At 55.9% G+C, this 18,169-nt stretch overlaps 1 protein-coding gene across 3 annotated transcripts in view; it reads left to right on the top strand.

The window, feature by feature from the left end:
* Window positions 1-16,145, top strand: part of LOC101873380 (fibrillin-2) — an 87,153-nt gene extending 71,008 nt beyond the window's left edge. For all 3 annotated transcript variants that reach the window (XM_031055007.2, XM_031055004.2, XM_031055006.2), the window contains exons 38-65: window positions 279-347; window positions 591-716; window positions 985-1,110; window positions 1,195-1,344; window positions 1,504-1,575; window positions 1,765-1,890; window positions 2,337-2,462; window positions 3,336-3,461; window positions 3,698-3,814; window positions 4,019-4,147; window positions 4,744-4,863; window positions 5,308-5,433; window positions 5,512-5,664; window positions 6,058-6,123; window positions 6,356-6,481; window positions 6,644-6,763; window positions 7,151-7,273; window positions 7,545-7,676; window positions 8,157-8,282; window positions 8,503-8,709; window positions 9,339-9,464; window positions 10,247-10,369; window positions 10,848-10,964; window positions 11,123-11,251; window positions 11,869-11,988; window positions 12,319-12,550; window positions 12,805-12,973; window positions 13,614-16,145. In XM_031055007.2, the coding sequence (XP_030910867.1) occupies window positions 279-347; window positions 591-716; window positions 985-1,110; window positions 1,195-1,344; window positions 1,504-1,575; window positions 1,765-1,890; window positions 2,337-2,462; window positions 3,336-3,461; window positions 3,698-3,814; window positions 4,019-4,147; window positions 4,744-4,863; window positions 5,308-5,433; window positions 5,512-5,664; window positions 6,058-6,123; window positions 6,356-6,481; window positions 6,644-6,763; window positions 7,151-7,273; window positions 7,545-7,676; window positions 8,157-8,282; window positions 8,503-8,709; window positions 9,339-9,464; window positions 10,247-10,369; window positions 10,848-10,964; window positions 11,123-11,251; window positions 11,869-11,988; window positions 12,319-12,550; window positions 12,805-12,973; window positions 13,614-13,988 (3,857 nt within the window). In that variant the 3' untranslated portion in view covers window positions 13,989-16,145. The remainder of the gene's footprint in view (window positions 1-278; window positions 348-590; window positions 717-984; window positions 1,111-1,194; window positions 1,345-1,503; window positions 1,576-1,764; window positions 1,891-2,336; window positions 2,463-3,335; window positions 3,462-3,697; window positions 3,815-4,018; window positions 4,148-4,743; window positions 4,864-5,307; window positions 5,434-5,511; window positions 5,665-6,057; window positions 6,124-6,355; window positions 6,482-6,643; window positions 6,764-7,150; window positions 7,274-7,544; window positions 7,677-8,156; window positions 8,283-8,502; window positions 8,710-9,338; window positions 9,465-10,246; window positions 10,370-10,847; window positions 10,965-11,122; window positions 11,252-11,868; window positions 11,989-12,318; window positions 12,551-12,804; window positions 12,974-13,613) is intronic.
* The last annotated feature ends 2,024 nt before the right edge of the window (window positions 16,146-18,169 follow it).

Genomic DNA, 18,169 nt, shown 5'->3' with positions numbered 1-18,169 from the left:
AGATGGGGTGCGGGATACCAGGCTGGTTGTGCCTGAGGAATACAGGTTGGGATCCCTCTTTCCAGTACAGTGGGCTAGGGGAGAGCATGTGGATGTGGAATAACCCCATTCAAGGGCAAGCAGGCAGATACAGTTGGCTTGGCATGCAGTGGGAGTCAGGATGCTCCATCACCATCCTCACCGCCTGTGTCTCCTGGGTTTCTCTTGGTTCTCACTGCCCCTCCTGTTTCATGGGAGCCCACTAAGCCCAGGACCCCCTTGACTGACTTTTTCTGCAGCTGAATACAAGACCTTGTGCCCTGGAGGGGAAGGTTTCCGGCCCAACCCCATCACTGTCATCCTGGAAGGTAAGCGGACATGGACCCCAAACCCCAGCCTTGTGTGGGCACTCTCTGCTGTGACACTGGGCTGGCTGGGTGCACGCTGAGCCCTGACCACCAGTGATGAACAGGATGTGTGTGCTCTCCTCTGGTGTGCTCCAGCAGGGGCTGGAGGTGGTGGGATGGACCCGCTGTGGATGCCAGCGTCAAGGCACTGCCTGCACTGCTCTGGCAGGCAATGACCATCCCCTGCCTGCTCTCCCTCCTCAGATATCGACGAGTGCCAGGAGCTGCCGGGGCTCTGCCAGGGTGGCAACTGCGTCAACACCTTTGGCAGCTTCCAGTGCGAGTGCCCCCTTGGCTACTACCTCAATGAGGACACGCGCATCTGTGAAGGTAGCTGCAGTGTGGTGCCTGTGAGCCTGGCGTGTATGGCACACACGTGTGTACATGTGCATGTGTGTGCAACATGTGTGTATCTGGGCTGCCCTAGGAGTGGTTGGCAGAATCACTTCCCCTTTCTCTTCCAGTCTTCCCATCCTCATCACAAACCCTGTCCCTGTATCAGGCCCATCCGAACCTTGTGCCAAACCTATCACCACTCCCCTGTCGGGTTTTCCCCCTCTGCCCAGTGCTTTGACCTCCAATCTCCTTTCCTTGGCAGATATTGATGAGTGCTCTGCTCACATTGGGATCTGTGGGCCCGGGACCTGCTACAACACCCTCGGCAACTACACCTGCGTGTGTCCCCCTGAGTACATGCAAGTCAATGGAGGAAATAACTGCATGGGTATGGCATGGTCTGGAGCTGCGGGCAGGGATCTGGCAGTGCCAGTGGTGGGGCTGGCACAAGACACTGGGGCTGCCTTTGCAGACATGAGGAAGAGCGTGTGCTACCGCAACTACAACGACACGTGTGAGAACGAGCTCTCCTTCAACATGACCAAGAAGATGTGCTGCTGCTCCTACAACATTGGCAAAGCCTGGAACAAGCCATGCGAGCCCTGCCCCACTCCAGCCAGCCGTAAGTCACCCTGGCTGCCCCTTGCTGCCCTTCCAGCCATCCCCTGCACTGTGAGGCACAGACACTGACAGGAGGAGAAGGGAGAGCATCCTGTGTGGCAGAGGGTGCCTGGGGGTGAGTGCTGTGGGGACAGGCATGACGTTGATGTTCCTCTTGCAGCCGAGTACCAGATCCTGTGTGGGAACCAGGCTCCTGGCTTTATCATCGACATCCACACGGGAAAGCCCATTGGTGAGTAGAGCCTTTGGGAGCTCTTTGCCCCTCTGCTCTCTGCCTGCAGTGGTTGTGAGCTTGTTCCCTTCCCCTCCCTTGGTAAACGAAGTCCTGAGCAGAGGTAAGACAAGGAAATAGAGAAGCTATGGGGGCTGCTTTCCTCCCTGCTGCCCTCCTGGCATGCTGAGAGATGTTGTCTGTGTGCAGATATTGATGAGTGCAGTGAGATCCCTGCCATCTGCACCAATGGTGTCTGCATCAACCAGATTGGCAGCTTCAGGTGTGAGTGTCCCATTGGATTCAGCTACAACAACATCCTGCTCATCTGTGAAGGTAATGGGGCAGCCAGGGCAACACTGCCAAGGATGCCCACGAGGGGGGATCTCAGGGTGGCATCAGCGTCTCCCCATGGGGCACCAGAGTGAGGGCTGTCAGCAGACATGGACAGAGTGTACATGCTCTCAGCCTTCTTGAAATCTTCATTTTCCACATCAATGGTTGGACAAAATGTGCTGATTTCTGTTCATTTTCCTGCCTGGTTTTCCCTTTCTCCATTTTTGGTTTGTTTTTTGTTGCAAATGTGACTCCAAGTTTTGAGAGAGAACTGAAATTCCCATTCTTTTCCTGCAAAGCCACTATACCCATTACTTTCCTGAAAGCTCCAAACCTGCCCCTGATGTGCCCAAACCAAAGGTTAACCTCAGCTGCCTGCCCTGAGCCCCTCCAGCCCTGCCAGGCTGTGGGTGGCACAGCCCAGGTTTGCACTGCTCTCCCCATAGACATCGATGAGTGCAGCAGTGGGGAGAACCTCTGCCAGCGCAATGCCGACTGCATCAACATCCCAGGCAGTTACAGGTGCGAGTGCTCGACCGGATACAAGCTGTCACCCAGCGGAGCCTGCGTGGGTAAGAGGGGAGCTCTTTGCTACCTATTCCATCCAGAGACACGTGTGTGAGGTGCTGACACCCCTGCATAGGCTCTTCAGGTGGCTTTACAGACCCCCATGTGTGGAGCAGAGGAAGGACAGGATGAAGGATGCTCCATGTCCAATGGACAGGATGAAGGATGGGCCAGTCCCATGTGTGGGTTCCTTGTCTTTCGTCAAGCCTGTGGGCTAAGGCCTGGCTGTGCTGTGATTATCATAGACTCACAGAATGGGTTGGGTTGGAAAGGACCTTAAGATCATCCAGTTCCAACACCTGCCATGGGCAGGGACACCTCACACTAAACCATGGCACCCAAGGCTCTGTCCAACCTGGCCTTGAACACTGACAGGGATGGAGCATTCACAACCTCCCTGGGCAACCCATTCCAGTGCCTCAGCACCCTCACAGTAAAGAATTTCTTCCTTATATCCAATCTAAACCTCTCCTGTTTCAGTTTGAACCCGTTCCCCCTTGTCCTGTCACTACAGTCCCTAATGAAGAGTCCCTCCCCAGCATCCCTATAGCCCCCTTCAGACACTGGAAGCTGCTCTGAGGTCTCCATGCAGCTTCTCCTCTCCAGGCTGAACAGCCCCAATGTTCTCAGCCTGGCTCCATACAGGAGCTGCTCCATCCCCTGAGCATCCTCGTGGCCTCCTCTGGACTTGTTCCAACAGTTCCATGTCCTTTTTATGTTGAGGGCACCAGCATGATGCATAAATCTTGTTCTCTGTGAAGCCAGCTCTCAGGAAACAGAGACCCTGCTTCTCACAGACGCAGTGCCCAGCAGCGTGTCAGCTCTTCCCATCTGGTCCATCCCTTCTGCTCACTGGTGCCCATTTGGCTTTGTTTTAGGTCGCAATGAATGCCAGGAGATCCCCAATGTCTGCAGCCACGGGGACTGTGTGGACACCGAGGGCAGCTACGTCTGCATCTGCCACAACGGCTTCAAGGCCACGGGGGAGCAGACCATGTGCATGGGTCAGTGTGGCTGCCAGAGCCCTGCTGGCAAGCACCCATCAGGATGGATGTGAGCTCCATCCAGCACCCGCTGGCTGGTGCCAAGGACAGCCGAGGGCCACGGTGTCCTCTAGGTCCCAGGATGCCCCTGAAAGCCACAGGGGTGTTGTGCAGCTGCCTGGACCCCATCTGCACACCCAAACCAGTGGCTCTCAGCTCACCCAGCCCCTGAATGAGCTGTGACCTTCTCTCTGCAGATATTGATGAGTGTGACCGACAGCCCTGTGGGAATGGGACCTGCAAGAACACGGTTGGCTCCTACAACTGCCTCTGCTTCCCTGGCTTCGAGCTCACACACAACAACGACTGCATGGGTGAGCTGTGTGAAATCCTGGCTTCACGGATTGCTGACTGGGACCAACGTGGCACTGGCTGGGGGGCATACACGGTGGCATACAGGGAACAGGCTGTCAGCTGGCAGTGGCTGTAGGGGTAGTTGGATGTGTCAGAGGGGTAGGACTGACACTCACACGATGCACATCCCTCTTCCCATCGTGCTTCTCATTTCCCTCCCGCAGACATTGATGAGTGTTCATCCCTGGTGGGGCAGGTGTGTCGGAATGGTCAGTGCATCAACAGCATCGGCTCCTTCCAGTGCCTGTGCCAAGAGGGGTATGACCGGACCCCTGATGGCAAGAACTGTGTAGGTGAGTGTTCAGGCAGCAGGCTGGCCCTCCTCTGGGGGTTTTGCTGCATGCTGGTGTGGTTAGCACTGGGCAGTGCTATGAGATGTGGTCCCCAAGATGATCCTATTGGAGGCAACTGAGAACCCCACTTGCAAGGCTTCAGGTCCTCCACAACCAAAGCCTGATCGTTTGACTGCCCATGAAAGCTGGACTGGGCCTCACTATGCCTGCATCTCCCTTCCAGCAATGCAGGGAACAGTCAAGGCAATTCCTTTCTATGGGCTGAGATTTGCAGGCAGTGAGGAGAAATGTCCTATCCATGCCCCTGCACCAAGGGATGCCTTGGGAGCTACCCTGCAACCAGGGGCTGTGGGCACAGACAGGCACATTGCACTCAGTGCCCATCACTCCACCTCCTGCAGCACCAGGTCCTGCAGGGGTCAGTCCATATTCCCAGGGTACGTGAGATAGAGCATCCTAGGAAATGTCTTACCTGCTTCCTCTCCATGTTTTGGGAAGAGAAGGGTGCAGCTGCATGCGGGGCAGGGATGTACCTGTGCCCAAGCCCTCCATGCTCAGCGTGGATGCTATCCCGGGTGTTTTCCTCTCTTGTGCAGATATCAACGAGTGTGTGAGCCTGCCTGGGACCTGCTCCCCGGGTACCTGCCAGAACCTGGAGGGCTCCTTCCGCTGTATCTGCCCCCCCGGCTACGAGGTGCAGAACGACAACTGCATCGGTAATGTTGGCTCTGTGCCTCCTCCCTTTCCAGCACAGCTCATCTGCTCCATAGAACCATAGAAACAGCCAGGTTGGAAAAGCCCTTTAAGGTCATCAAATCCAACCTTGACCCCAGGGCTGCCAAGTCCACCACTAACCCATGGCACTGAGGGGTGACCTTGGACTATTCCCTTGTTCTTCCTGAGCGGGCTGGGGCATCACCACCAGTAAGTATCTTCTTGAAAGCAATTGGACCCAGAGCAAGGCAAGGCAAGGCCTGATCCCATGACAGAGGAGGCTTGGTGGTTTTGCTGTGCCTCTTCGTTGCCCCATAAGTCCTCAGGGAGGGTTAAGGGTGAGGGCTGGGATGATGCTCTGCACACATCACAGCTTCACAGCTGGTTTTAATGCAATGATGAAAGGAGTCACCTTTGGCTGCTCTGTGTGTTCCTGATGCTCCCAGATATCAACGAGTGTGAAGAGGAGCCCAACATCTGCCTCTTTGGGACGTGCACCAATACCCCTGGCAGCTTCCAGTGTGTGTGTCCTCCAGGCTTTGTGCTGTCCGACAACGGGCGACGGTGCTTTGGTGAGTGCAGCTCATCCGGGTGGGAAGGGAGGATAATGGATGTCTGCAACGAGCTGTGCATAACCCATCCTCTCCCAGATACTCGCCAGAGCTTCTGCTTCACTCGCTTTGACAACGGGAAGTGCTCTGTCCCCAAGGCCTTCAACACCACCAAGGCTCGTTGTTGCTGCAGCAAGATGCCAGGAGAAGGCTGGGGAGACCCTTGTGAGCTGTGTCCGCAGGAAGGGAATGGTAGGTGTGCTAGGAGCCAGCTCCATGGGAGAGGTGGCTCTGTGTGCAGAGCAAGGGCAAGACAACCAGCACAGTGTTCTCCTCCATCTGGAGAATACTGCCTTCAAACCTAGGAGCCCTTACTGGACTATGTCCAGTTCTGGACATAGTGGAGAGGGTCCAACAGAGGCCACAGGGATGCTCAGGGGTCTGGAGCATCTCTTTGATGAGGAGAGATTGTGGGAGCTGTGCTTGGTTGGTCGAAGAAGAGCAGACAGAGGGGATCTCATCAGTGCAGATCAATAGCACAAAGGCAGGTGCCAGCAGGATGGTGCCAGCCTCTTCTCAGTGGTGCACAGCAACAGGACACTTCCCTTGTAAAAACACCTCACTTCTCTGCTTGCTTTCTTCCAGTTGCCTTCCAGGAGCTGTGTCCATATGGCCATGGAGCTATCCCAGGCCCAGGTGACACCCGGGAAGGTAAGGTCTGATCTAGGGATGGGGAGGCTGCCTAGAAGCAGCCAGAGGCTCTCTGGAGAGTAAGAGTGAATGTCAGTGATTGGAGGGACATAGGACTGGGTGCTCTCCCAGGCTCATGCTCACTTCAGCTCTGGAGAGGAAGCATCTGGGATTGCAGGGTCAGTGCTGAGAGGACAGGGATGTTGTTGGCTACGTGCTCACATGAGGTTTATTGCCTCGGTTTCCCTTCTAGATGTCAATGAGTGCTCAGAGAACCTGGGTGTCTGCATCAATGGGGCCTGCATCAACACTGATGGGTCCTTCCGCTGCGAGTGCCCCTTTGGGTACAACCTGGACTACACAGGGGTCAACTGTGTGGGTAAGAGCTTGCTTCCTCTTCCTTCTATCATAGAATCATGGAGTGGGTTGGAAAGGACCTTAAGATCCTTAGGATCTTAAGCCTTAAAGCTTGCTGGGCTTGTTTGAGTGCTCTGGCACCTTTCCTAGCTCCTCTCCATAACATGGTCCTGTTTTCCTCCAGATACTGATGAGTGCTCCATTGGCAATCCCTGTGGGAATGGCACCTGCACCAACGTGGTGGGAGGCTTCGAGTGTGCCTGTGATGAGGGCTTCGAGCCAGGTCCCATGATGACATGTGAAGGTAATGCTGCTGTGGGGCAATCCCTTTGCCCCATTGCACACAGGGTCACTTGCCTGGGTGAGCAGCAGCTCAGCCTCCAATGGGCAGGGCAGGAAGGCTGGCTGGGGCTCATCTCCACGTTAGTTATTGTGCACATCAGCACTGGTCCCCTTCAGCTTCCTCTGAGGCTGGAGCCCAAGAGGGGACCCACTGAGATGCAGGAGCTGCCTCAGCAAGGGCTCTGTCAGCGATGCTGACACCAGGTACCCATCAGTGGTGGAGACCATGGCAGGAAGCCTTGGTGGGACAGAGCTCTTATGAGATGAATGCAGAGGGAGGGGGGACCCCCCACTGTTCCTGAGTGCTGAGAGCACAGAGTGGAGCTCTCTCCTCTCTCCTGCCCCCCAGATATCAACGAGTGCTCACTGAACCCTCTGCTCTGCGCCTTCCGCTGCATCAACACCTTTGGCTCCTATGAGTGCACGTGCCCGTCCGGATATGCCCTGCGAGAAGACAGAAGGATGTGCAGAGGTAAAATCCCCTTTGCACCCATCAGGGGGGGTCCCACACCCTCCCCTGCTCCTGCACTTTGTGGGTCTCTGGTGCTGGGTGGAAGACTCCTGAGCTGGCATCTCTGGGCTTGGGCTTGCTCCCACCTGCCTTGGTGTCCATGCTGTGTGCCAGCCAGCCTGGACCGAGGCAGGAGGGGATGCTGCAGTGGTGCAGATGCAAGGACTCAGCTCCTAGTGGTCTCAACAGCACTGGCAGGTTGAACGTGGGCTCACGAGGTTCTCGGTTGCAGATCTGGATGAGTGCGCAGAGGGACTGCATGACTGCGAGTCCAGAGGGATGCTGTGCAAGAACCTCATCGGCACCTTCATGTGCATCTGCCCACCGGGGATGCAGCGCAGGCCGGATGGAGAGGGCTGCACAGGTAGCAAGGAGCAGGCTGGGAGGGATCCCCAGGGGGGCTGGAGACCATCCTCTTCTAGACAGTGTCCATGTGGCTTTATATTATGCCCTTCTGTCAAACAGCTCCTCCCCAGGGCTGCCCATGTGTCAGAACTTCCTGGATGCCCTATTAGATGCCCACACACACAAAACCTCTGTTCACCTCTGGACATATGGTCTATACACTTCCAGCACAACATTATGCCATGTGTCCTTTCTATTGAGTCTCTCCAGGTCTGTGTCAAGCCCAGACCTGCAGTGTTAGGCACAGCAGGGAAGCTGGGTTCTCACCCAAAGCCACATTGCTTTGGGAGAGGTCCAGAGCAGGTGGATGTGTTCCTCAGGTGCTTAAGGATGCAGAAGTTGTCCTCAGGGTCTATGTGAGGGTGTTTCAAACACGGGGGCTCATGGAAAGCTGGAATGTGGCCTGTGCCTCACCTCTTTGTGGCTCTTTCCTTCCCAGATGAGAACGAGTGTCGCACCAAGCCTGGCATCTGCCCCAATGGCCGCTGCATCAACACGGTGGGAAGTTACCGCTGTGACTGCAATGAAGGCTTTGAAGTCAGCCCGTCTGGCACAGAGTGTATTGGTAATTGTCAAGTCCTGGTGGGGCTTGAGCAGCCTCTGTAACAGCAGATGATGCTTTTGAGGTGTTTCTGAGCAGAAAGGTGTCGGGTTTGCCTTTAGCAGTGCCCAAACCACACTACCCCCCTGTCTGGGACTGGTACAGGCTGGACTAGCTGCTCGGTTATCCCTGAAGATGCCCCTGACTCACATCCTGACCTTGTATCCTCCCTCTCTCTGCCCAGACACCCGTCAAGGCTTCTGCTTCACTGAAGTGCTGCAAACCATGTGCCAGATGTCCTCCACCAACCGCAACCTGGTCACCAAGTCTGAGTGCTGCTGCAACAGTGGGCGCAGCTGGGGCCCCCAGTGCGAGCTCTGCCCCCTGCCTGGGACTGCCCAGTACAAGAAGATGTGTCCTCATGGGCCAGGGTACTCCACTGATGGCAGAGGTGAGCTGAGGCAAAGGCAAAGATGTGGGTACCAGATGACTTCCCCTGGGATAGACCTACACAGTGCCTGAAGCAGACAAGAAACCTCTGTGACATTATCTTATACAGGATCATAGAATCATCCAGGTTGGAAAAGCCCTTTAAGCTCATCCAGTCCAACCGTTCCCAGCCCTGCCAAGGCCATCACTGCCCCATGGCACTGAGGACCTTGTCCCCACGCTGTGTGCACACTTGCAGGGCCGGTGCCTGCAGCCCTGCCCTGGGCAGCCTCTTCCAATACCTGAGCACCCTGTGGGGCAGGAATTGTTCCTCAGCTCCATCTAAACCTGCCCTGGTGCAGCTTGAGGCCATTTCCTCTTGTCCCATCCCTTGTTCCTTGGGAGCACAGCCCAGCCCCTCCTGGCTCCATCCTCCTGCAGGCACTTGGAGGGAGCCATCAGGTCCCCCCTGAGCCTTCTCCATCTGACCCCCCCCAGCTCCCTCAGCCCTTCCCCATCCCTTGTGCTCCAGGCCCTTCATCTCTCTGCCCATGTTCTCTGGCTCCCTGGGAGAGTCTGATCTCCCCTGGCACAGGAGCATGGTGGCAAAGGCAGCACCAACACTAAGAGGTCCTTCCCTCCCTCCTGCAGACATCGATGAGTGCAAGGTGCTGCCCAACCTCTGCAAGAATGGACAGTGCATCAACAGCATCGGCTCCTTCCGCTGCCACTGCAGGCTGGGCTACACTGCAGACATCACCGGCACCGCCTGCGTGGGTGAGCTGGGACAAGGAAACCCACGTCTCTGGACAGCCCTTGGCCTTAGGGGGCTTCCACCCCTACTTTCCACATGCCCAGGGCCAGCTCTCACTGCTGGGGATGGAGCATCCACCACTTCTTTGGGCAATCTATTCCAGGGCCTCACCACCCTCACAGGGAAGAGCTTCTTCCTTGTCTTTAACCTGAACTTCCCCTGTTCCAGTCTGAACCCATCACCTCTTGTCCTGTCACTGCAGTCCCTGATGCAGAGCCCCTCTCCAGCATCCTTGTAGCCCCCTTCAGACACTGGAAGCTGCTCTGAGGTCTCCAGGCAGCTTCTCCTCTCCAGGCTGAACAACCCCAGTGTTCTCAGCCTGGCTTTGTCTTAATTCTGATGAGCAGAGATGACAAAGCTGCAGAAGTAGAGGGCTGACCCTATCCCTGATGTTCCCTGTACTCAAAAGGAGCATCTCCCCATCTCTTCAGCCTGGGAAAGGTGTCACTCAGATCCACCAGGTCCCACAGCACCCATGTCTGAGCAGGGAGCTGATCCAGCTCTTTTCCTGTAAGAGATCTAGATGTGTTGTGCTGGCTCAGACTGAGGTGTTCCCTCCAACCCCTTGTCTCTGCTCACCTGGAGAGTGGAAAAGATGCATTTATCTGGGGCAGGAAATGCCAGAATCTTAGGGACATGTGGGGCCATGACACCTGCGATTGCCACATGTAGACTGAATGGTGGTGGGGACAGAGTCCAGCAACACAACCCATGGATGCTGATGTGTCTTGTCTCTCGAGTCTAGATTTGGATGAGTGCAACCAGTCCCCTAAGCCATGTAACTTCATTTGCAAGAACACAGAAGGCAGCTACCAGTGCTCCTGCCCCCGAGGGTACATTCTGCAAGAAGATGGGAAGATCTGCAAAGGTATTCATGCAGGAGAAGGCAGCAGAGGTCCTGCCCCATCTCTGGCAGCTGAGCTGGGGTGACAAGAGCTGGTTAACAGACCAGTCAGGTCCTGCTGTTCACCACGAGGCAAGGCTGGATAGGGTAAAGCTGCCTTGCTGGACCTTGTGGACTGATGCATTAGGGTTTCATCCTTCCACAGACCCTTTAGACCTGTGTCAGCATCACGGGCTGTGCATGTCACTGTCAGGGCTCCTCCTGGTGCTGGCAGTGTGAGGAGGGTGCCCTAAGAATGCAGGAGGACCTGGGATTTGGGGATTACACGATAAGCAGAGAGGAATCTCTGCACCTTCTAAATGTGTCTGTGTATGCGGTGGGGAGAGGCTGGACTGACCCACTGGGCATCCCCATATCCATGCAGGTGTCACAGACTCAGACCACTAAGACACTTTCTCACTAAGATAAACTGAGACACGTGTTCTTGCGCTTGTTGCTTTAGACTTGGATGAATGTTCCACCAAGCAGCACAACTGCCAGTTCCTCTGTGTGAACATTATCGGGGGATTCAACTGCAAGTGCCCCCCAGGCTTCACTCAGCACCACTCCTCCTGCATTGGTGAGTAAAGGCTCCAGGGCTTAGCTTTAAGCACAAGAGACTTTCCAGCCCTCCCAGTGCCTGCTTGGGGAAGCTCCATGATGGGAAGTGGTTGTCTGCAGAGCTGAGCACAGCCACAGCCCTGGGGTGGGCTTACAAGTGGGCTCCTGTGTTTGCAGACAACAACGAGTGCACAGCTCAGCCCTCTCTGTGTGGAGCCAAGGGCCAGTGCCTGAACACACCAGGCAGCTACAACTGTGAGTGCCAGAAAGGGTTCTCCCTGGACAGCTCTGGAGTCAACTGCGAAGGTGGGTCTGTGTCTGGGGCTTGGACATGGTCCATGGGGAAGGGTTCCTTATTCATTCATGTTCTCTAAGGCAGTTCAGTCCAGCCCGAAGGGACTGCTCCTTATTGTAAGGCACCAGAAATCCACATGGGATTTGCAAAAGGAATGGTTCTTGATGCAAATAAGAGATCAGTGTCTGACCCGCTTGGAGGAGCACCGGCTCCTGGGCAAGTAGAGGAAGGTCTCAGTGCTCAGCAGCCAAAGCTGGGAAAGGAATGGTCCTGTAGCTCATCAGGGGAGATCTCGTGCTGGCCAAAACCCACCATATGCTATGCTAAAGAAAAGCCTGTGTCCAGCACAGGCAGCCTGAAGCAGAGTAGATCTGGTAACAGAATCAAAGCTAACAGAATCTTAAGGCCAGAACATCCAAGTAGGGGCTGCAAGGGAATGGATGGGTTAGGGTGTGGGTGTCATTTGGTTCCAAGCTGCAGAGACTGAATTAGGCAGAAGAACCCACCTGAGCACCCTCAAGGGCACTGGCTGCCAGGCACATACCATGTGCGCATGGTCCTGTGCCCCCAGTGCTGCCCATGAGTCAGGCAGAGTTTGTCTCACCCCATCTGGGTTCCATTGATGCAGATGTGGACGAGTGTGATGGAAACCACCGGTGCCAGCATGGATGCCAGAACGTGCTTGGGGGCTACCGCTGCGGCTGCCCACAGGGCTACGTGCAGCACTACCAGTGGAACCAGTGTGTAGGTGAGTGTGGGATGGGGGCTCTTGTGTCCTGTAGCTGTGGGATGGGGGATAGAGGGCATTGAAACCCCAAATCCCTCTCCAGCCACCCTTGGGGAATGTGGTTCTGGGCAACCTGGTCCAGTTGAAGACGCCCCTGCTCATTGCAGGGGGGTTGGACTGGATGAGCTTTGAGGGTCCCTTCCAACCCAAACCATTCTGTGATTCTATTCCATTCAGAAGGGAGCTCACTGCCAGCTCAGCAATGGCTATGGGCAGATGCCCTTGGTCCTATGGGGTGGGGAAGCACCAGCAGCACAGTGAGTTTCTGACTGGTTCTGTCTTTGGGTACAGATGAAAACGAGTGCTCCAGCCCCACTGCCTGCGGCTCTGCCTCCTGCTACAACACTCTGGGGAGCTTCAAGTGTGTCTGTCCATCGGGCTTTGACTTTGACCAAGCCTTTGGTGGGTGCCAGGATGTGGATGAATGCTCAGCAGGAGGCAGCCCCTGCAGTTATGGCTGCTCCAACACAGATGGAGGTTACCTCTGTGGATGTCCTGGAGGCTACTTCCGAGCAGGACAAGGGTAAGCAGATAGTCCCTGTATGGTCCTGGGGGATACTGCAGGCTGCCAAGGGCATGGTACCCCCAAACATGCTCAGTCACCGCAGTTCTCGGCCACCAATCCAATTTAAAGTCATTCTGTACAAGCCATGTCTTATACCCTATATCCTATCCTGCAAGTGTTTCTGGGTGCCATGTGGAGAACCTGGAGCAATGGTAAGATTTCCTTCTCAAAGCATGCATCTGAGATGGGGCTCTCTGCTCTTCTGCCACCAGACACTGCATTTCTGGCTTGGGTTTTGGGAAGGGTTCCTACCTTCCTGCCCCCCAGGAAGAGGATGAGGACAACCTGCTCTCCCCTGAAACCTGCTATGAGTGCAAGATAAATGGCTACCCCAAGAGGGGTCGGCAGCGACGCAGTGTCAATGGCACTGAGAAGCACCAGGTGAGGAATCCATGGCATCCTGCATGTGGTGGAGCAAGGGAAGAGCTCGGGCACTTAGGGGATAAGTGCCTGGGGTAGGTCCCATGCATTTGTACCCATTCCTGTGGAGCTGCCTGAGTCCAGGCAGAGATAGCAGCTCTGTATCTGCCTATGCTGGGTGCTTGGGTGTTTGTCAGTGCCACTGAGTCCAGAAGTCCTGCAGAAATCAAACACATTAGAGAAGATCAGGGCAATCTGAAGTGAGATGCACTTGTGTGGTTTGACCACACATGTCTGGAGAGGAATGCACCCAAGGAATGAAACATACGTGTTTCCTTGCAAGGGAACAGGGGAGGAGTTCCCATGGGGTTATAGAGGAGTGTTAAGCACTTACTTCCTCACTCCAGACTGGACCTGTCGCTATAAATAACAGGTTATTCCTCAGAGGGAAGCTCTATCTAAGGCTCCCCCAAGGATTTCACAGGCCTGGGCAGGATGGATTGGATTGGGAGGTCATTATGGGCCCTTCAGCCCAACCCATTCTGATTCTGTGAAGCAGAACTCCTCTAAATCAAGTCCTTCACCTGGCCAGGAGCTTTGCTTGGTATCTGTAAGTAACATGCAAGTAACATGTAAGTAACATGCCTGGTTCCTTCCGAAGGATCACACTGTGAACTTGGCCAGCATGGATGTGGATGCTCCTCTGTCCATGATGCTGAACCTGTCTGACCTGGCTCACAAGGAGCACATCCTGGAGCTGCTGCCGGCTGTGGAGCCGCTGGAGAACCGCGTGCGGTACCTGATATCCCATGGCAATGAGGACGGCTACTTCCGCATCCACCAGAAGGAGGGGCTGAGCTTCCTGCACCTCGGCCGCAAGAAGATCCTGCCGGGCACTTACCTGCTGGAGATCGTGAGCGTGCCCCTGTACCGCAAGAGGGAACTGCAGAAACTGGAGGCCAAGAACCACCTCAACTACTTAGCAGGGGAGCTGGGCCAAGCACTGAGGATGAAGCTTCAGCTCCAGCTCTACTAACACCCATGAGATCCACCCGCCCAACCGACAGTCCAGTCCTTCGCCTTGCCATCCACATCTGGAAACATCTGCCTCCTCTCTCATGCACCCCCTGCCACCATCTCCCCCACTGATGGGAAACGTCCCTCTGGGCTCAGCACTCACCTTGGCCATGCAGGGATAACGCTGCTTCACGGGGGGCTTGAGTCCAACACCACAAACGAGCTCGGGTGACCTGTGCCAAAGGCTCAGACCTTGGCCCCCAGTCCTCTGCTCAGCTCTTGCCTGTCTCCTTTAACCGAGGTACTGTGTTAGTCCGAGCTGGTACCATGGGGAAGCTGCCTGTCCTCCATGGGCACAGGCCAGGAAATGTGAGGGGGGCCTGGGGGCAGCTTTGGGAGGAGCTATGGCACGATGTGGTATTAGTGCACATCCCAACAGCTCTTGTTCCTCCTTTGCTTGTGCAGAAACCAACCCATCCCCACACTGCCCATGCTCTGGCTTTCTCTGTCCTCTCCTTGTCTTTCTCCGGTCCTTTCAGGCTCTGTCAAACAGAAAAGGTCCCCTCTGAGTGAAGGGGCAGTTCATGCTGTGAACCTCACATCAGGAAGCAGCCAGGCTACAGGACCACAAGCTCCTGAAGGGAAGCCAGGGTTTTCATGCTGCAGGATGCTGAACACGCGTGCATGGCCACCAAAGATTGGAGCTGGAAGGGCTTTTCCAGAGCTCCAGCAAGTCCAGGGGTTAAGGTGTCCTTCTGTGGAGGAGAAGCTCTGGGGAAAGGCAAAATGATTGCATTGCTGAATGTGGTTGGACAAAGTAAACGCCATGAGTCTGGTACAGAGCATCTGGCTGCTTCCCATGCCAGTGGGGATGGAGGGCTTCGCTGGATGTGTGCGGATGCTGCAGGGCACATTCCCTGGCCAGCACTGATGGAGTGCTTGGAAATCCTGGGAAAAGCTTCCCAGCAGCAGGAACATTGGGGATGGAGTGGGAGGGAGGAAGAGGCAGGGACAGCCCGAGCTTCACTCTGCAAACAGCCCTTGACTCCGAGCCACTCTTGTGTGTGAGTGGTGCTTAGGGGGCCAGATCCCCCCCTGTCAGGAGCAGGGCCTGCAGGTGCCTCCCCTCTGGTTGTCACATACATCTTGGTCAGGCCAAGGGGACAGCTGGGATGGGAGGGCTCTGGTTAATGCAGACAAGTGAAATGCACTAAAATGAGCCTGGGAAATGGGAGTTAAGTGAACTGGGGTCTCCCTGCTGCTTCAGGCAGCCTGTCCAGACTGCTCTGTCCTGGCTTTCCTTCCTCCTTCATGAATGTTCCTCACCCAGCTCATCTCTGCAATGCCATCCCCTTAGTTTTGCATGACCCTCTCTTCAGTTCTGCATCAACCCTGTGCTTCACCACAGGACAGAAAGGTGCTAATTCACTCCGGTGACACACAGAACTACCTTATCACCAAACCTGAGGTGCTTCCAGCTCTCCGAAGCTGGTGTTGAATGGTCAGCGTCAGTGCACTGTAGCCATGCCCCCTTCCCTATGGATGGATAACCACCACACGTGGGGCTGCCGGGGGCTCTGGGGAGGGCACATTCCTGCAGTCTTGGGTTGGGACTTGGGGAGGGGGGGTTGGTTTGTCCCCCACATAGGCTGGGGGCAGTCAATGGGGACTGGATTGGGGCTAATGGCAAACTTGAAGAAGCTTTTCCATAGCGCAGCTCTGGGCTCTGGGTTGTGCCAGAGCCGCAGCGCTGTGCCCGGGGGGGGCTCATGGCTGGGCTTGGGTTTAGGATTATTTTGGTTTGGTTTTTGTTTGGTTTGGTTTTTTTTTAATTTTTATTTTATTTTTTCCAACAGGTGCTTTTTTGGTTTTTTTTTGAATTTTTTTATTTTTAAGAATCAAAACCTATTATTAATAATAATAATAATGAGCAGAGCTGGGTTTGTGTGTGCGTGACAAAGCTCAAGGGCCCTTCCTTCCTCTCGGGTTGGTTTTTGGTTGTTGTGGTGTTTTCTATGGTATTGACATTTCTTGCTGGTTGGTTTGATCTGGGGGGGGAGGGGAAGTGTTGGATCCCAGCCCCTGCTCCCCCTTGTCCCGCACACGGAGGCGGCTCCTTGTGGAATCCCTTGTTTTGTATCAGAAGCAACAGCAACAATAAAATTATTTTGGGTTATTTGAGGCTGTTCCTTCCTCTTCATTCCCGGACACCTGGGAATGTGGTGGGATCCATCCCAGCTCCAGCTTGGATGGAGCCCACGCTGGTTTCTTGTCTGCCCTCCTCACAGACACACAGCATCACCCAGCTTGCCCATCCCTCTGTGCCTCAGCACCCAGAGGGGTTTTGGGGTCCATCCCAAAGCGATCAATAGGCAAAGTCTCTTCTGCTCTACTGTTCTATCCCAGCAAAGGGAGTGGAAGGCAAGTGATTGATAGCAGACCCGGATGGGTGTCTGAACCCCATCCCTCAGTGCTGCTGGGCTGAGGAGCAGCAAAGAGGAGACAGAGGAGATGCAGGAGAGTGGGGACAAAGCTGCTGTTCCCCCAGCTCCTGCCCTGCTCCCCCTGCCTGTGCAGCATCCCTTACTGCTTGCAATGCAGAGGGCAAGGCCTGTGGAGCCTGTGCAGTGAATGGTGTGTGCAGGGATACAGGCACTTGCCCACAGGGTCCGGCTGCTGGTCTCGTTTGGAGCATCCCTTCCTGACCTCCCCTTCTGGACACAGCCATGTGCCACAAGAGGGCTGCAGAGCTGCAGCATCGCTGCGACAGGGACGGAGCTGCTGCTTTTCGGGCCAGGGGGACAGTGAAGCCATGAAACCAAGGCCGAGGAAAGCAAGATCCCATGGAGCTCACAGCTGGAAACTGCCCCTCCAAGAGCTGCCTGCGCTTGGCAGTAGGTGAGTGGTGGGAGACGTGTGGCACCAGTGCAGGTGCTGGGCTGGGTACCCCTGTGCTGTGGGTCACTGCTCTGCAGGGACTCCTTGCCTCTCCCTCCGTGCCCTTGCTCACACAACCCTGGGGGCACTTGAGGCTTGGACTGATGCAGAAGACACATCCGGACATGGCCCACGGGTCCTGCTGCAGATGTGGCCAGGTTGGGGATGTGCTGTGGCCAAGGAGCACCCACCACTGATGCTCCTGTCCTGCATCACCCGTCCCCATTGAGCAGCTCCAGCTTGTGCTGGTAGATGTGGGGCCTTGGCTCAGACAGAGACATGGGGCAGCCCAGCAGTGCTTGGGGAGCAGCCGGTTCTCCACTGAGCACCTGATGGGATGCATCAAAGAGCAGAGGAAGAGCTGTGTGGGGTTAGCACAGTGCAGCTTTATTTCCATGGTGGAGGAAGAGGTTCTCCCCCATGTGCTCACCTCCCTTAGTACAAACCCTCTCACCAGCCCACAGCCATAACCCACCACGGCTTTTGCTAGCCCTGGGCTAGCTGCAGCATCCCACTCACCAGGCAGGACAGCCTGGCTTTCCCCTCAGCTATTTACACACACATTGATACCCAGATGCAGGACAGCCAGGGAAGGGCCACCCCCCCCCTGCCCCTTCTAGCAGCCCTCAGGCATGAGGAGGCCACCCCAGTCCCGATGGAGCAGGGACTGTGGTGTAAAGCAGAGCAGGCTGCAGGGCTGGATGCCCAGAGGGGGCTGCACCTCCCCATCACTTGTGGACCAGGGGTTGGGGGCACTCGGGGCTGCCACACAGAGAAGAACAAAGCCAGCACTTGGGTCTGGTGCCTATAAACCCCCTGACAGACACAGCTCAGCTACAGGGACACACACACACACACACGCACTGGACCAGTCAGCACACCCCAGAGGACACAGACGAGGGTGACGTGGGGGGGGAAGGAGGAGGTGGGGGTCAAAGCTCTGGCCTGGCACTAGGCAGAGCACCCAGAGCAGGAGCCCCATGGGCTGTGGCCAAGGGCAGGTCCTGCCATGCCCGGCCCCATCACCTCCTGCCCCTGCCCCACGGGGGGCAGCAGGGACCATGCAGAGCCGCATCCCCCCCTCCAACATCTCTCCAAGAGTCCTGCAGACTGCAAAGAGGACTGAAAAGTGCTTAGAAAAGAGAGAAACCCCTACAAAACCCACCCCAGGAGAGAGCCTGACCTCCCCTCCCTGCCCAGAGCATCCTTGCAACACCACAGAGGAAGGGGGGGCCGGGGCCGGGGCCAGCCGGGGTGGGAGGC

The sequence above is a fragment of the Melopsittacus undulatus genome, chromosome 19 (genome assembly GCF_012275295.1).
Source record: "Melopsittacus undulatus isolate bMelUnd1 chromosome 19, bMelUnd1.mat.Z, whole genome shotgun sequence".
NCBI classification, from domain to species: domain Eukaryota; kingdom Metazoa; phylum Chordata; class Aves; order Psittaciformes; family Psittaculidae; genus Melopsittacus; species Melopsittacus undulatus.
Note: the sequence above shows the minus strand (reverse complement) of the source record. Positions and strands in the feature narration are given on the sequence as shown.